Source organism: Podarcis erhardii (genome assembly GCF_964252035.2).
Source record: "Podarcis erhardii genome assembly, chromosome: 2".
Taxonomy (NCBI): domain Eukaryota; kingdom Metazoa; phylum Chordata; class Lepidosauria; order Squamata; family Lacertidae; genus Podarcis; species Podarcis erhardii.
Window position 1 is genome coordinate 63,212,221 of NC_138498.1, and position 15,189 is coordinate 63,227,409.

At 41.2% G+C, this 15,189-nt stretch overlaps 1 protein-coding gene across 5 annotated transcripts in view; it reads right to left on the reverse strand.

Moving 5' to 3' along the window:
• Positions 1–15,189, reverse strand: part of FLT4 (fms related receptor tyrosine kinase 4) — an 88,329-nt gene that overhangs the window by 60,777 nt on the left and 12,363 nt on the right. For 2 of the 5 annotated variants that reach the window (XM_081851363.1, XM_081851362.1), the window contains exon 1: positions 14,781–15,024. The exons of 2 other annotated variants lie outside the window; for them this stretch is intronic. In XM_081851363.1, coding sequence (XP_081707489.1) covers positions 14,781–14,904 — 124 coding nt within the window. In that variant the 5' untranslated portion in view covers positions 14,905–15,024. Of the gene's footprint in view, positions 1–14,770; positions 15,025–15,189 lie in introns of those variants that run through there. One more of the 5 variants, XM_081851365.1, reaches the window with a different exon arrangement.

Genomic DNA, 15,189 nt, shown 5'->3' on the forward strand with positions numbered 1-15,189 from the left:
TGATTAGTGCATTCAGCTCAGGAAGTGTCCTTAAGCACCAGGAGCCAATACTTGTCACAGGTGGATTGAGTTTCTGACTTCTAGTTTTCAGAGGTTCTTTCTCCTATGGAAAACGTTCACTGTGCAAAACTATCAAGGTAGCATCCTTCATGGTGGCTTCCGAAAAAGCAAAGCATGTAAAGTAAAGCAAGAATAGACCCTCAGTGGTGCACTTAGCACATGGCCACTCAGCAACAACCAATGAACGGTAATAAGAATGAGATGGAGAATCAGAGCAAGACTGAGCATCCATGTACATCATGCACAAGGCTGCATGTGAGTGTGTGAGGTGGAGAGATGAAATATAATGTAGATGGAGAATACACTGGGCTGAGAGGTCTGTCCCTATATACATGCATTTTTCCACCAATAACTTTAAAGGAATCAGGGTCACGGTTACAAATTTTTATTGCCTTCTGCTTTTTGAAGTCCTTCTGGCTTTCATTTTCACCATGTTAGTTAAGAGGAAGGGCTTTAATTTTTTTTTAATGGTTAACTTGTGCCTATCATTCCTCATATCATTCCTCAATTAAAGCCACACCCAAATCCAGCCCCTGATACTCCAATGGAGTTAGTGGCCTGAACTGTTAGGCCCTGAAGCTAAAAGCAAGAGGAACGCACTGCTCAATTGAGTAAGCGTAGTCTTGGCTCCTAGTATCTGGAGGCTTTGTTCTGTCTGCCAAGCTACACATCTAATTTTCAATATCTTTGAGCTTTGTGAGCATTCTGACATGTGCACACAACTCCTGCATTCACATTTCCCACCTCATTTCAATGTGAAGATGACTATGGCCATGTGCAATGAGGATGTACATGGAATATTACCCCTCTCTCACAGAAGTGCATGCAGAACACCACGTACATCAGAAACTCTCTTAGTGCAGACCCAGGTCATTGAGCCTGAGTTGCCGCAGCCACCACCTGCCATGAATTGCTATGGACAGGACTTGGCAGCAACAGCAGAAGATATGTTCTATGTTTATGATAATATTTTATTCTCTTGTTAATTATGATGTTTTAAATGTACATTTTATATTTGACTTCCTTTAGTAATGCTTTCTTTTGAAATGGTTAAGTTTTTTGTGAACTTTGCTATGCTAAATGTGTTTTCTGTAGTTGCCCTCCCTCGCAATGTTTTATGTTGAAATCTTTAAAATAATATTTTATTTTCCTGTTACAGTAATTATGTCACTTTTAATGTATACTTTATATTTTACTTTCTTTGGTAATGTTTATTCTGGATGGTTTTATTTCATGTTTTAATGTGTTGTAAACCGCTTTGAGATTTTTCTGTAAAAATATAAAGCAGTATAGAAATGAAATGAAAAATAAATATTAATAACATATATCTAGAAGTAGTTGGAGTGGGAAGTTGGCTGTGATGCAGTGTACATGAAACACCTCCCCAGTCTCTTCTCAGGCAAGGGTACATTTTGAGGTGCAGAATGGGGATTCAGTCCTTGTGAACATAAATAAATAATTCCCTCCCTAGGAAAGCCTGGAGTGCTCATGCAAAACATCTTTATGAACATGAGCAAGTCTATGTGGCTTGAGCACATGTAGCCCATGCTTGGCTGCTCGCAAAACTAGATCCTTTCCCTGGACATGAAGATTCCTAGCTCAAGTCCTGCGTCCCTGACAATGAGATGGAATTGCAAATGGAAGATGGAAACCTGTTCTAAACTTGCAGTGCAGGATGAAAGAAAACAGAATGACTGAGTGGGAGTAAGGGAAGAGGTACAGTTAGAAAGGGTTAAGCATCCTTTTTCTCCCTGAAGCTATCACTTAACAAAACAGTTAGACTGAAAAGACAGAAGGGGTGGGGAAAACTTTTGGATGTTGTACAAAAAATGTGTTCTGTGTTAATGAAAATAAATGAAAGCATTTTTGTGAAATCCCATGAAAATATAACCACTTTGAAACAAAAATAATTCCGATCCGTCCTGAATACAAATCTTTATATCCAATTTACTGCTGGACATATCCGCCTGCAGTATAAATTCTGGGCTCCAGATGGCTAGACACTATTGACACAGGAACAATTTCACTGTCCCTCAGTACATGTTTAGAGGTGTCCTGAGGAGAATCATAATAGGCATTGAAATCAGTGTACAAAGGGCTTGAGGACCCCCCCCCCCATTGAAGCAGGACATTATCACTATATAATGAGAGAACTCCTTGCCTCTAAAACATGGGTCACTGCAGCTGCATCCTAAACAAACTTACTGAGATACAAGCCCCATTACTTCTGGGTAAACATATATAGGATTGCATTCAATGTGTGTGTGTATTAGGAAGGTAGTTGGTTCTGAAGGATGACAACTCTAAGTGTTGTGGGTTAAGTACCCTCTAGAAACCTATGTGAAATGTCTTGCTTTCTCATATTTAAGGCACAACACCACCTTGCTTTGCACACTAAACCCTTCTCTGTGCTTCCACAAATTTTGCTGCTGGGGATTCTTTGTTGGTGCTCTCAAAGAGTGGAGCTACATCAGCAGGAAGATGGGGAAACTGCAGATGTAACTGTGTCACTCATGGCTCTCTTGCGAAACAGCTCTCCTCCTTACGAATGCTGGGATTTATTTATTTATCTATCAACACATTGTTAGAAACAATGTCCCTGCCAGCAACTAACCCATGTTGCTTCCTTTAGGTAAAGGCAAAACATGCAAACAATGGTTGGGGCAGAGATAGGTGCTCCTCTGTTTGGCTCATGAGAACTGATCAGAGGGCTGGGCACAAATGTTGTCCCGTGGAACTGGGTGGAGGATACAAGGAAGGATGCAAAATAACAAAAACTGAAGACACCTCTCTTAGCTTTATGACCTGTTAGGCAACAGCACTATACTAGGGTTGCAGGGGTGGGAGGGGGGAGAGAAAGAAAATGTACGGTCTGTGCAGGTTTAGGTTCTGGGATTCCTGCAGATGTATCCTGTCTGAGGCTCTCCACAAGTACAACAGGAAAAGGAACAAACTATCCTTTGGAATACACCATAAACTGCATTTATTGTACTGGGGGGTGGAATGCGGGAAACATAGGATGACAGTAGTATTGACCAGTCATCTTGGAACCACCCGTCCTATCAATGTGTCCTACATTCCTTGATTCATCTTTGTTCCCTTTTAACTGCTGTCTCTTGCCGTAGTAAAAAGGAGCTTTCAAAATAAGTTAGTGACAACCATAATTGCTGCTCTAGGTACATTGCCTTTGAAATAATCTGGAAATGCACATGTTATAAGTAAGGCTTGTTATTCTGATTCCACATCTGGATGGTTGGCCCTGTTCTTGAGCATCCTGGCATCTCATTCCTAAGTAATGAGCTTGCGTGTTTTATCTTCTCCCCCGCTCCCATGCTTGGCTTTAAATAAGACTTCCTGGTTTGTTAAGCCATGGTTTACCATGATGTCAACCTGGGAAACTGATTTAAGTGCTCCCTTCAGATCAGGATAAGTTTCTGAATTCAGACATCACAGGAAACTATGTCTTAACAAACCAGGAAAGCTCTTCTGCAGCTAAACATACAAGAAGAAGAAGAAGAAGGAAGGTTTCAGAGCAGGGAGTGGTGGAGCTTTTCACTCATTCCTACACCAGTGAATCATGGTTTCTTGGGCTGTAAATATAACATTTTAAATTAAACCAGTAGCAACTAAAGATGTAATGGAGGAAGGACCAAACCAGATCCATGTGTGTTTATAGCATTCATGCTTGCCAGTTTGGCTCTAAAGTGATAAACCCTATAAGAATCAAGCCTGTTCTTGCCGTATGCTCTATGCTCTGCCGCTTTAAAACTTTTTTACCTTCAGCCTAGTTCTGATACCAGAAGTAAGCTGGCTGGAGGGGAAAGAACATTAAAGCAGCAAAGCATGTGGAGTAAAGGAGAGGGCAGGTTTTGTTCCTGTCAACCATGTGCTTACTGTTTACTATTAGATTCTAAAGGATGACTGAATATTGCTTTACGTATTTGATATATGTTATTTTAAATTTATGGTGACTTTTTATATTAGATCAGATTGTTACTGTTAATGTTTGATGTTTTATTATGTTTTTATATATGTTGGAAGTTGCCCAGAGTAGCTGGGCCAACCCAGCCAGAAGCAGTGGCGTAGCGTGGGTTGTCAGCACCCGGGGCAAGGCAAGTAATTTGCACCTCCTAACCCATGGATTTGCGCCCCCTAACCTGTGGATTTGCGCCCCCTAACCCTAACCCCCATATGTTGCGCCCGGTGCGGCCGGCCCCCTCTGCACCCCCCACGCTACGCCACTGGCCAGAAGGGCAGGGTATTAACAACAACAACAACAATTACTGCTTCTTTAAGACTCAGAAATTAACCCTTACCCTGGCAAACCCATGTTCAATAATCACATGTACATCCAGCTTAGTCCCAAGAGCAATAGGTATTCAAAGTGTTTGTGATACTGAGAATTAAGGCAGCAGCATTCTAGGGAGTTAAAACATCTGTTAAATCAGGCTTCCTCAGCCTCAGCCCTCCAGATGTGTTTAGCCTACAACTCCCATGATCCCTAGCTAGCAGGACCAGTGGTCAGGGATGCTAGGAATTGTAGTCTCAAAACATCTGGAGGGCCGAGGTTGAGGGAGCCTGTGTTAAATTCAGCTGAGGGGCAGTGAGTAAAGTTCATTAAGAGAGAAGTGTGAGAGTTAAAATAGGAATAGTAAATGATTAGTACATTAACAGCTGTTGTTGTTTATGCTTAATTGGTTCTAATTATCATTTTCAACTTCATGGGCAGGTGTCTCCACCTCTTCTCTAAAGTCTGTCAATGACAGGGTGTGACATTGCCAGTTCATCACACCAGCAACACAGGTTGCTATGCTGTGGTCTAAAGTGTGCTGAAGTATGAAAAAAATAATGGTGAGTGGTGGGATATCCATTGTATGGTATTCTATACTCCTATAGTTTGGAAATAATTATTATTCATCAGTTACATTGCATTTTTTTAAAAAATGAAGAAGATGCTTTTAAATATTTATCCTGTACATATTCACAACAATTATTCAAAAGTTACAATAGAAAGCCAAAGAAGGCTCAAGAGATTCCCTTAGGTGATCTCTAGTTGAACTCATGACTTCTGCATTCAAACATTTTATCTACTGGACGATGCTAATTCCCTGCTTAAATGAGAAGCAACTCTTTAAAACAACGACTAAACAACAACAACAAATACCTGGCCTAGGAGCCACATGACACCCCTCCAAACAAACTTTCTCTGTCATTCCCCCACCCATTTTTGTTGCAACAGCAGCAAAAAGAGAAGAAAAGCAACACTAAAGTTGACACTGCACTAGAATCCCATGACCCTGATGGGATGGATCTTTCACCCCTTCCTAGTTATCAGATTATTCATTTGATAACTGGGGAGACAGCATCCTACTCAGCTGAGCTACTTGGATCAGCTCAAGAGAGGAGACTGCGAGAGTTGACCAAGGGTGCCCCTTAGGCGAAAAAAGGTGGCCATCTCTGCTCTAAAACAAGAAGCCCCCTAAAATTATGGTTGTCTGGCAACAACTGGATGCTTGAGCGCATTTCAGAGGGTTGACCGCAATCTTTGGGTAGTCATTTTGCTGTTACATTCACAGCTTTGGAAGTAAACACAAAGGCAGGATCTGATCCTCAAATTAAAAAATCCCTTCTTCCAGATTCATTTGCAACTCTATTCCCTCTAATCCAAAATCACCACTTTGTATAGACACTTTGTATAGTTGATCCCACCAGGTTGAAATTCTCACTGGTGCCTGCAAAGGCACAACCAGCCCCTCCAGACAGTTGATTTTCGCAGGGAGGTCTGCTATGAAATGGCAGCTGACTGACATGCAGATGGTTTGTGTCTCAAGTAAAACCCCAAGGTGTGAAGGAGATACTCCTGCTAGACTATAATGCCCTTCCTCTCTCTCCAAGATTTATATGCTGTGACCTTCATCCTTTGGGTTTTTCCTCCAGAGCCTCATGGAGGAAACCAAGTGAGCTCACACGCATACATGATGACGAGTTAACATATAGCATCCATGCAGCTGTAAAAAGTATGAGTCATTGTGTCTCATATGTGCATATATTATTCTAATATTCACATACTATTAACATGGAGAAAGAATTAGTGTAATTAAAAAGGCATGCAGCAACTCCGGTAATATTTGTTTTCTCAAGATGGTTTCCAAGAGAGCTGGCAGCAGGATAGTAAAATAAACACAACTGGATTGATGGGACATTGAAAAAGGAAGCAGGATTCTGCAGCCGCTGACACCTTGTCTATTTCTGGAAAACTGGGTTTCCTATTCCTATCCTTGATCTTTCAGTTTATCGTTTTTAAAGGGGCAAACTGCAGACAAGGGTCTTTATCCAAAGTGGATTCATTGTCTGCCATTGCTTAAATGTACTTGTCACCAAACGTCTTCTATGAATTGAGATTGTTGACTCAAGATATATTGTGCATAACCATATCATTATTGGCATGTTTCCATTCCTCTTTATTCTTGATATGGATAGCTCATTGCTGGGAAAGGAGGGATAATTTCCCTAAAACAGCATTTGTTAATGATTGCAACATGAATAATCAGAAAGAGTCCTCTGTGTACTGACAGGTTAGCAACAAGATTTAGTGGTCCAGTTACTTTTTTTGTTCACTGTAATTTGTTTTTACTAAAACAAAGGAAGGGGGGGGGGAGTGAACATCCCACCTATGTTTTTAGTTGATTTTTAACATTACAGAAAACACCCATGAGAACTAAACAATACCAAGATATGCACAGGTCATGAGTTATAAAGAGAGAGAGAGAGAAAATGCACACTTGAGTTCTTTCAGGGGTAGCTGTGGCTGTGTTAAGTTTGTGCAGCAAAAGCAAAAAATCTTGTAGCACTTTTAACTACAGTGCTGTATTAGCAAAAGCTTTCATGGCCCACACTTCACTTCATAAGTTCATGAAAGCTTAAGCCATGATACATTTATCTTTGAGGTGCCACAATACTTTTTTGTTTCTTTCTGGAATCAATCTTGTGGTTGGGGTTCTGTCTCTTTTAAAACATGCAGTTACTTTTCCACAAGCCCCTCATGTAACCCTTATTATTCTAACCTACATAAGGGAACTCAAACAGATTTATCTGCAACGTTGTAAATGAAGATCTTAAGAAACCACCTGAAAATGTATCAGCTGTAATATTTTTTATGATAAGCAAATCTCATTTTTTAATTTTCATATGGGTGGCAGAGAAATCCGTGAATATCAATCTGAAATCCTCCAATCGGGCCAAATTTTTACTAGTGCTGTAGTTGGAAGTTTTGAAGAGGATTATCATGTTTTTCCTCAAGAGCACCATTTCAAATTTGGGTGGTAGAAGTGGGAATAAAGTTCACAGCAAACTTCAAGTCCTGATATTGAATATATTCAACACCAAGTTACAAAGAAGCATTGGACTTTCACAGAGATATTGATGATAAATGATTATGTAGTCATGAGAGGAGGGGGATGCTTTCCCCTGCCCTCCCTAGGTGGTATCCATTTCCCCATTAATTTGATTCCTTGGACTTACTGTGGAACATTCAGATTGCTCAGTGACAGCACAGTTTCTTTGCAATTATTCTGTGCCATTGCTCTGGTAGTCCCACTTGATGCATAAGTATATTCTTGATGCAACTCGATGCTTATTGCAAGCAGAAACTGATATACATTTGCCATGGATTGTAGGGCTGTGCCCACACTGGCATCGTAATGCAGAATCTGCTACAGAAATTCATGCAAACACTTTAAAGAGTTTGCATAGTGCTTTACAATCTGTGACTATTGGTCCTTTACAACCTGGTTATGTGTATGAACCAGAGAAGCCAACTCCAAGGGGCCAAAGTCCCTTCACCCCCAATAAAATATTTGAGGGGGCTGCCCCCCAAGTTGATGGACATTGCCATTCAAATGGTGTGTGTGTGCCATGTCTTGTGATTGATTATGTGGGGCGGGGTTTATCTGACACACGCTTCCCAATATTTTATTCAAGTTGGCACCCCTGGACTATGAACCCTTACCCCACAGCATAACATTGGCCAGTGACTAGTACATATCAGAAACACCCTTTGGCAAACTGACAGGTGAGTAGAACAATTGTTCCTTACTGGTCCAAGGATGTTGGCAATTCATTGTAATTTGCCAAAGACAACTTGTGTGAGTGGCTTACACAGAATTCTTCCTTTGTCCTTCCTGGTTATCCCCTGCCCTTTATTATAGGACCCTTTGGGTTTTCTTTTTTATGATCAATTTCTGCCTTTCTGTGCTTATCTTCTAAACACTACGTTCCTACCCATGAGCAGCAGATGATATGTGCCGGTTCCCAGTTTGCTCCCACTGCTCTCCTGGTTGTTGCATGTGCATGTTATTCAGGGAGGGGGCATTTCCATAAAGTCAACCCCTGGCTGCATGACTGTGTCCCCAGCTCCACATACCTATTGTCACTCAGCTGTCACAGCTCATGACAGCTCAGTCTAAGAAACTTTCACACTTAATTCCATTTATGCACTCTGCAGTTTCGAAAACAGGTGTTTGGTCAGAGCCAGAGGGATACGGACTCTTTGTTTTGCTAAGTGGGAAGATCACAGAAGCAAATGGGAGCTGTGTAGAATTTCAAAGCTGAGGATGAAATACTCAAGACCTTTCAGAGCCATTTTTAAAAGCTTCCCTTCCTGCCAGCAGGAAATCCTCTCCTGCATCCTCATCCCTAAGTCTCAAAATGCTTCAGCATTTTTTGCACTTCCTTTGGCCTCCCTCTTGGAGGATTTGGCAGATCTGCTGATTCACAGAGTTTCCTCTCAGTGAAGTATTTAGTATACACTATGCCCTTTGTGCTGACTCCCTTCCCAGTCTGGTGAAACCATGGGCTGGTTTTGTGACAGGGTTAGAAGAGCAAGCCCTAATCATTCTTCAAGTCCACCTGGCCCTTCTGATTGAAATAACACAGGTGGGGTTAGGGAACAGGATCTGGTCAGCCACATCTTCGGCTCCCACACTCATGTGGGCCACTCTGACAAGTGAGCAGGGGCACCCACTTATCAATCACCTGACCCAGCTTCAAAGGAAAGAATTGGGCAAGTGCTCGTAAGTGTGATCTCAATTCTTTCCTTTCTTCTTTTGCAGTCTGGTATTGAACTCAAGTCAAGCTGCAAAGGAAGACCCATAATGAAAACAGGGCTTGCAGGCACTGCCCATCAGCTGATCAGCACTGGATACAAACCTGATTTTCAACAGGGATCAGCAGCACATAGGAATTCATAAATGCAGCCAATCCCAGCAGAGTTAGCAGCTGCCACTGATCTGCGGAAGATTTATTTTCTTTTTATTTAGACATTAGTTCTATACTTGCCATCAACAAAATCCTCTCGGAAGTTTACAAAACTTAATATATATATTTTTTAAAACTCCAAAGCAAAATGCAATAAAAAAATAAGCTAAAACTAATAATATCTATGCTATTTTACAAAATTCAGCATAAAGCCAACACAGAGTAGTATAACATCTCTATAAAACCAGCTTTAAAAGAATGATTAATGTCAAAATTGAAAACCCACCAGAGCATTTAATTGAAAGGCCTGGGAGAATAAAAAGATATTCACCTGGTGCCAAAAGATGCTACCAAGTACCAACTGAGCCTCTCTGAGGAGGGCATTCAACACCACACTACCCCCTCTCTCCCGCCCCCCACTTCTTTTCTTCCCAACCCTATACTGCATATAACACCAATGTCTCACAACAAATGTAACTGATCTGTAAAAAACTGATCTGTAAAAAACACAACCTGAAGAAAGAGACAAGGCATGTGCTTTTTTAAATGAGAAAAATATTTTAAAAAAATAATTTTTAAAAAAACAGCTGGGGGCCACCATTGAAAAAGACCCTCTTCCTCATGACCACCCACCCCACTTCATTAGGCAAGAGAATCAGCAGGAGGAATTGCATAACTTGGAGAAGTTCTGGCATAGAGAAGAGACCAGCAGCAACTATGATGTGAGAACAGAGTTTTAAAACTGGCATTTGTTCTAACCTCACAGTCAGCAGATGGTGGGGAAATGGGAGGTGCAAGAATCAGCTTTGGCCTAGGGATTGGAATCCATTTTTAAAAAATAACACGGGAAATGGCATTTCCCTTCTCAAGCCTCCTTCTCACCCTGGTTTGCCTCCAAGTGGATCTCTGAGCATTTCCAGATATTAGTGAATAAGTTGGCAGCCAACTCAATGTCTAGACGGCCTTTGGGGTTTGTTCCTTGTGTCAACAAGAGTAGAGGTTACTGCTGACTAGTGATGTCAGCACCAGAAGTGTCAGGACGAGGCCACTGATTTTGCCTTCCTGGTTCAAAGTGTGTGCGTTCTTCCGCTTCTCCTTTGCAGATGTAGTGGCAGGAATTGTACCTCCACCCTGTCCTGCACCAAATCATTTTTCTATAAACACAAAGTTGGTCCACACAGACAAACACCTTCCAAGGATTTATTTCAGACTTTAACAGCCACAACTGCCCCAAAGTGGTCTCACAAAATAGAGCTACATTTATAATTAGGGGGCAAAAAAGAGGTAAAACCAACAGCACAATAGTGATGCTACTTGATAGGTACATTTGCTAAAACAGCATTGTATCACAATTTCAGGAAATATAGCTATCAAGCTACAGTTCTAGCTACCATTGTGAACCTATAAAGATCTACATTGTTTGGGCTGTAAATGCCTTAAGCGGAAATAAAAGACAAACAGGGCTCCATTCACTATGGCTGCTTCCACAACTCCTGTAAGGCAATCAACACCAGCAAGTACTAATTCAAGCCCATCACTCTTGTTTCTCGTCTCCTGTGTTGCTTCCTTCACCTGTCCACCACTGCCTCCACCTAGAGACCATTAACAAAGCATCCTGCAGCCAGTGTTCCATTTCAGTAACCCAGATACTGATGCTTTCTGTAGCAATCAGCAGGAAGAGGCAGTGGGAGCAAGCAAGGTAGTGAGAGGGAAAGGGCAAGGTTGGCAGGCTTGGACCAGAGCTCAGTTTGTTGATATGCTTGTTTGATTCAAGAGCAACTCTTTTCTCTGCAGTTTGAGTGGTCAGCCAAGCTAGCTGACTTTTTGATTGTATCCTCCATGTGTCTGATGGAGGACACATGGACCACTAGTCTGATGTACCCTATGTTGACTCCCCAACTCTGAAGCTTGCTTCCACACACAAAAATGTTTCCTGGGTGCTGTAAGTTTCTACAAATACAGATAAGAATGAAGATAGGTTTATTCTAACCATGTTACTTATATATTTTTAGTTTATTGTAAAGTATAGATACGGAGATATACAGTGAACTGTTCTGAGTCGTAGCAAGTGAGTGAGGAAAATTTTCAAGTATACTAAATACACATGTAAACAAATAAATCCATACCACAGGCACACAATCAATTTATATTGTGTACTATTTTTATAGGATCAGTGCCAATATCCTTTTTCTGTTTCTCACATGAGGGCATCTGACAGTATCCCATGTGTGCCCCACATGGGGTTAATTTTAAGTCTTCCATCACTGTCTTGCCCCCGTCCCATACAAGATTAATTGCTAACACTCTTGCTTTTAGAAATGTACAGCTAATGTATAGCTAATAGTCACACTTTTGCCATAATTTACAAGGTGTTGATTATAACAAGGTCAAGTCTGCTCACCCATTCAGAGTTAATCATGCCGAGAGTTAGTCCAGAGTCTTTGTTTATCCCAAGTGATGATAAACAAAATAAGTAAAGGATTAGTTAATGTCCTCCAACCTGCTCCACATGGTATTAATTAAACTGCGAGCTCCCAGACCTATCCTAAAATAGTTCCTAACACGGGCAATGCCCGGCTTCTTTCCAAAGTGGAATCTACTCTACAACGACAATATTGAGAAGTTTTAAGATAAACGGCCACCATTGAATTAAAATTCTGGAAAAAAATCCACTGAAAGGTTGTAAAGTCTACTCATTAACTAATTAAATAAGTAGCTCAATATAAGTGATGTTTTGAAGATATGGAATGAAGATTAGAGATTTTCCCAGCTAAATGACACTTAGAAATAATTTGTGGTCTGGGAAAAAATAAAACTGTATTTATACAAATAAATAAATGCACAAAACTTCTAGGTGGAACTTCAGAACATCCAGTGTTGTAAGCAGCAATATTCACAACTTTCCCTACTCAGAAAGCATAGAGGGAAGGTTTTAATCATCTCACTTTAGATCTCTTTTGCTGCAGATGCCGGCCTCCAGAAACATTCTGCATTAGCTTCCGCTTCTAAGCCATCTTCAAGGGCAGTTCCCCATATAGCACATTGCAGCAGTCCAAGCAGAAAGTCACTACAGCATGGAGAAGTGAGGACATTCTCAGCCTAGGAATGACTACAGCTGATGTACTAGCCTAAGGCTGACATAAGCAGGCCTAGTCACAGAAACCACTTGGGACGGCAGTGACAAGCTGAAATCCAGAAGTACTCCCAGAGTCCTAAACTTTTCGTGGAGTGCAACCCCTCCCAGAATAGGCCATTCACCTAATTCAAGGACATGTACTTATCCTTTGTTTTGGTGTATGTGGCGACTAACTAGGTGGCCTAAATGAGAGCCCAAACAAATTTGAGAGCCGCTTCCTGTGGCAAAGTAGGCCTTACAGAGCAGATGCAGCACCCTAAACCTGGGCTCCTCAAAGTTTGTCATAAAGGACCCTCCTTAAAATAACAAAGGGTGGATGCAGATGGCAGTCAACTTCAGAGCTGGAATTGTCACTGTAGTTTGGGGATGCATGGGCAGATAAAGGCAGGGAAAGGGAAGGTGTCAGTTGGGTACCAGTGCTTTAATGTCCCCAAAGAATGAGGTTTTTGGAAGCTAGAAGTCCACATCAATAACTGGCAGAGGTGGCAGCACCTTTGACCTTTCGGATTAACAATAAAGACACACAGTACCTGACTACTGCATAGACACCCAAGTTATACTGACGGATATGACAATACATCATGATAGGCAAGATGAAACACAACTGAAAGGAATTGGTTACTGGGCTGAGTAAGCAGATGTCATATTTCTCAAACCTACCAGCTGCCCATATATTCTCTGGGAGGCCTATCTCCCGTCTGAAAACTGTGAAACTATTGGTTAAATATAGCTACTAGAACAACATGGGGAAATTGGGTCTCAGCTCTTAATACTTTAGGGCAAGAGTATGGGGAGGGGAGGGAGATATTTTAATGCTGTACATGAAACTGTCATGAAACTACTAGATCAAAATGGGCCATGCCAAGAATCTAGGAGTGCCTGTTTTATGGAGTTGGGATATTTTGAAATATGATATAATAATATGGGAAATCTGGCAACTCTAATTGTTCCTTGAGACAACATTATTATAGTTGGAGAAAGAGACCAGAATCAGTTTGCCTGTTTAGGTTCCTCAAAACTACAGCAACAAAAAACCCACCCCTCCCGGGACTGTCTTGGGAGATAAACAGAATGAAAAAACCTTACAAACGCCAAATTTCCGGAGGCGGGGTGGAGTCTGAGGCCCTTTATTCTGAGCCAATAGTGCAAAAAGAACAAAAAGAAGTAAAGCACCTTAAAGGGCAACAAATTTATTATAGTATAAGTTTTTGTGGACTACAGTCCACTTCATCAGATGCATTGACAGGATAACACTTCATGCACCTGAACTCAAAAGCTTATGCTATAATAAAGTTGTCACAAGACTTGGCTGTTTTTGCTAAAGAAAACTAACATCCCTACTCCTCTGGAAATTGTTACAGTGGAACACACCACCACAGGCAGTTCATTTATTCTTAAAAAACTCAGGCAGAATTAAAACAAGGATTAAAATTCATAGCCTGCATTTGGCTGGTGAACTTATGTGCTCTCATGCCAATAGAAAATGCAGCTACTAAGAAATCTAAGGGAGGTATCAGAATGCTCAGGGCGACCCCAAAGTTTGCCAAAGTACAAACAATATTTAAAAGTCCACAAATACCAAAATGGGGCAACCCCATGCCTCCAAACAGCTCAATGCAGACTAAGCATGCTCCATGATCATCAGGAGCCATGAAACAACTGTCAATTGGAAAAGAAAAATGGAAAACCAAGAATGGAAGAGTGAGAAAAGAATTGGCTTGCTTGAGCCCTTAGCAGATTTTAGGAAGCTGGAGGAAGACTGGCTGGCTGGTCCCCTCCCTCAACAGGAACGTTACTGTTAGATGTGTGTGTGAGAAAATATATTGCAACGTTTTGTTGTAGGTCCCATTTATACACCTAATTTCTCAACATTTATAAAGACTACATTGCAAGAAGGAGATGGGTAATCCTGCATTTCTTGCTTGCTTCAAGTGCTATAGAATTTTTGTTGCCTTTCCTGGTTGTTCATTTCCTGTAGAATGGAGCTGCACCCAGCAATACCACACCCAGAAAAAGGTTGCATCCTGAGCCCTACAGCATTAGAGCAGGCAACACATATCCTGGATATCCTTCCTTGCAGCAAAGCTTTTGGTAGAAATGCTAGGTTAGATGAGAAATGACAATCCCATGTTCACATTATCACTGTGAGGTAGTAAGTATAATTGTACTGGATAATTTTCTGTGTAACTATAGGTCAGTATAGTTTTGTCAAAAGTTTTTTAAAAAACCCACCACCATTGTTATTTTCAATTTACAATAAAAACATTATATAACCTATGCATTCTTCATAAAAATAACATAACAGGAATTATAACTCACCCCTTCTCACCTGGCAGGGATAGGGGGTGCCGTTTTGTGGTTTGCCTCAGGTTCCAAAATGTCTTGGGGCAGCCCTGCAGTAGTGTACACACAGGCAACCAAGATGTGACAGAACAATATAGCACTGATATCATAAGAGGCAGCAGTACAAGCTGCAGCCTTTAGGAAGCCTGATGGCTGTGTGACTGAAGAATATAACCTGACCTTTCTAACACCTGGCCTCCCCTTGAAATATGCAGCATTACCGGCACATTGCTAGATGTTGTGAACAATATTTAGTGTTTAGAAAACAGTAGTGGGGAGGGGGGTGCAGTGACACATCTTCTTTCGAATATGTTTGCCATATGTGGAAGTCCTTGAAGTAAAATCAAAAGGCATAAGGAGACAAGGAGAGAGAACAGAAACCAGGCCTTGGCAAG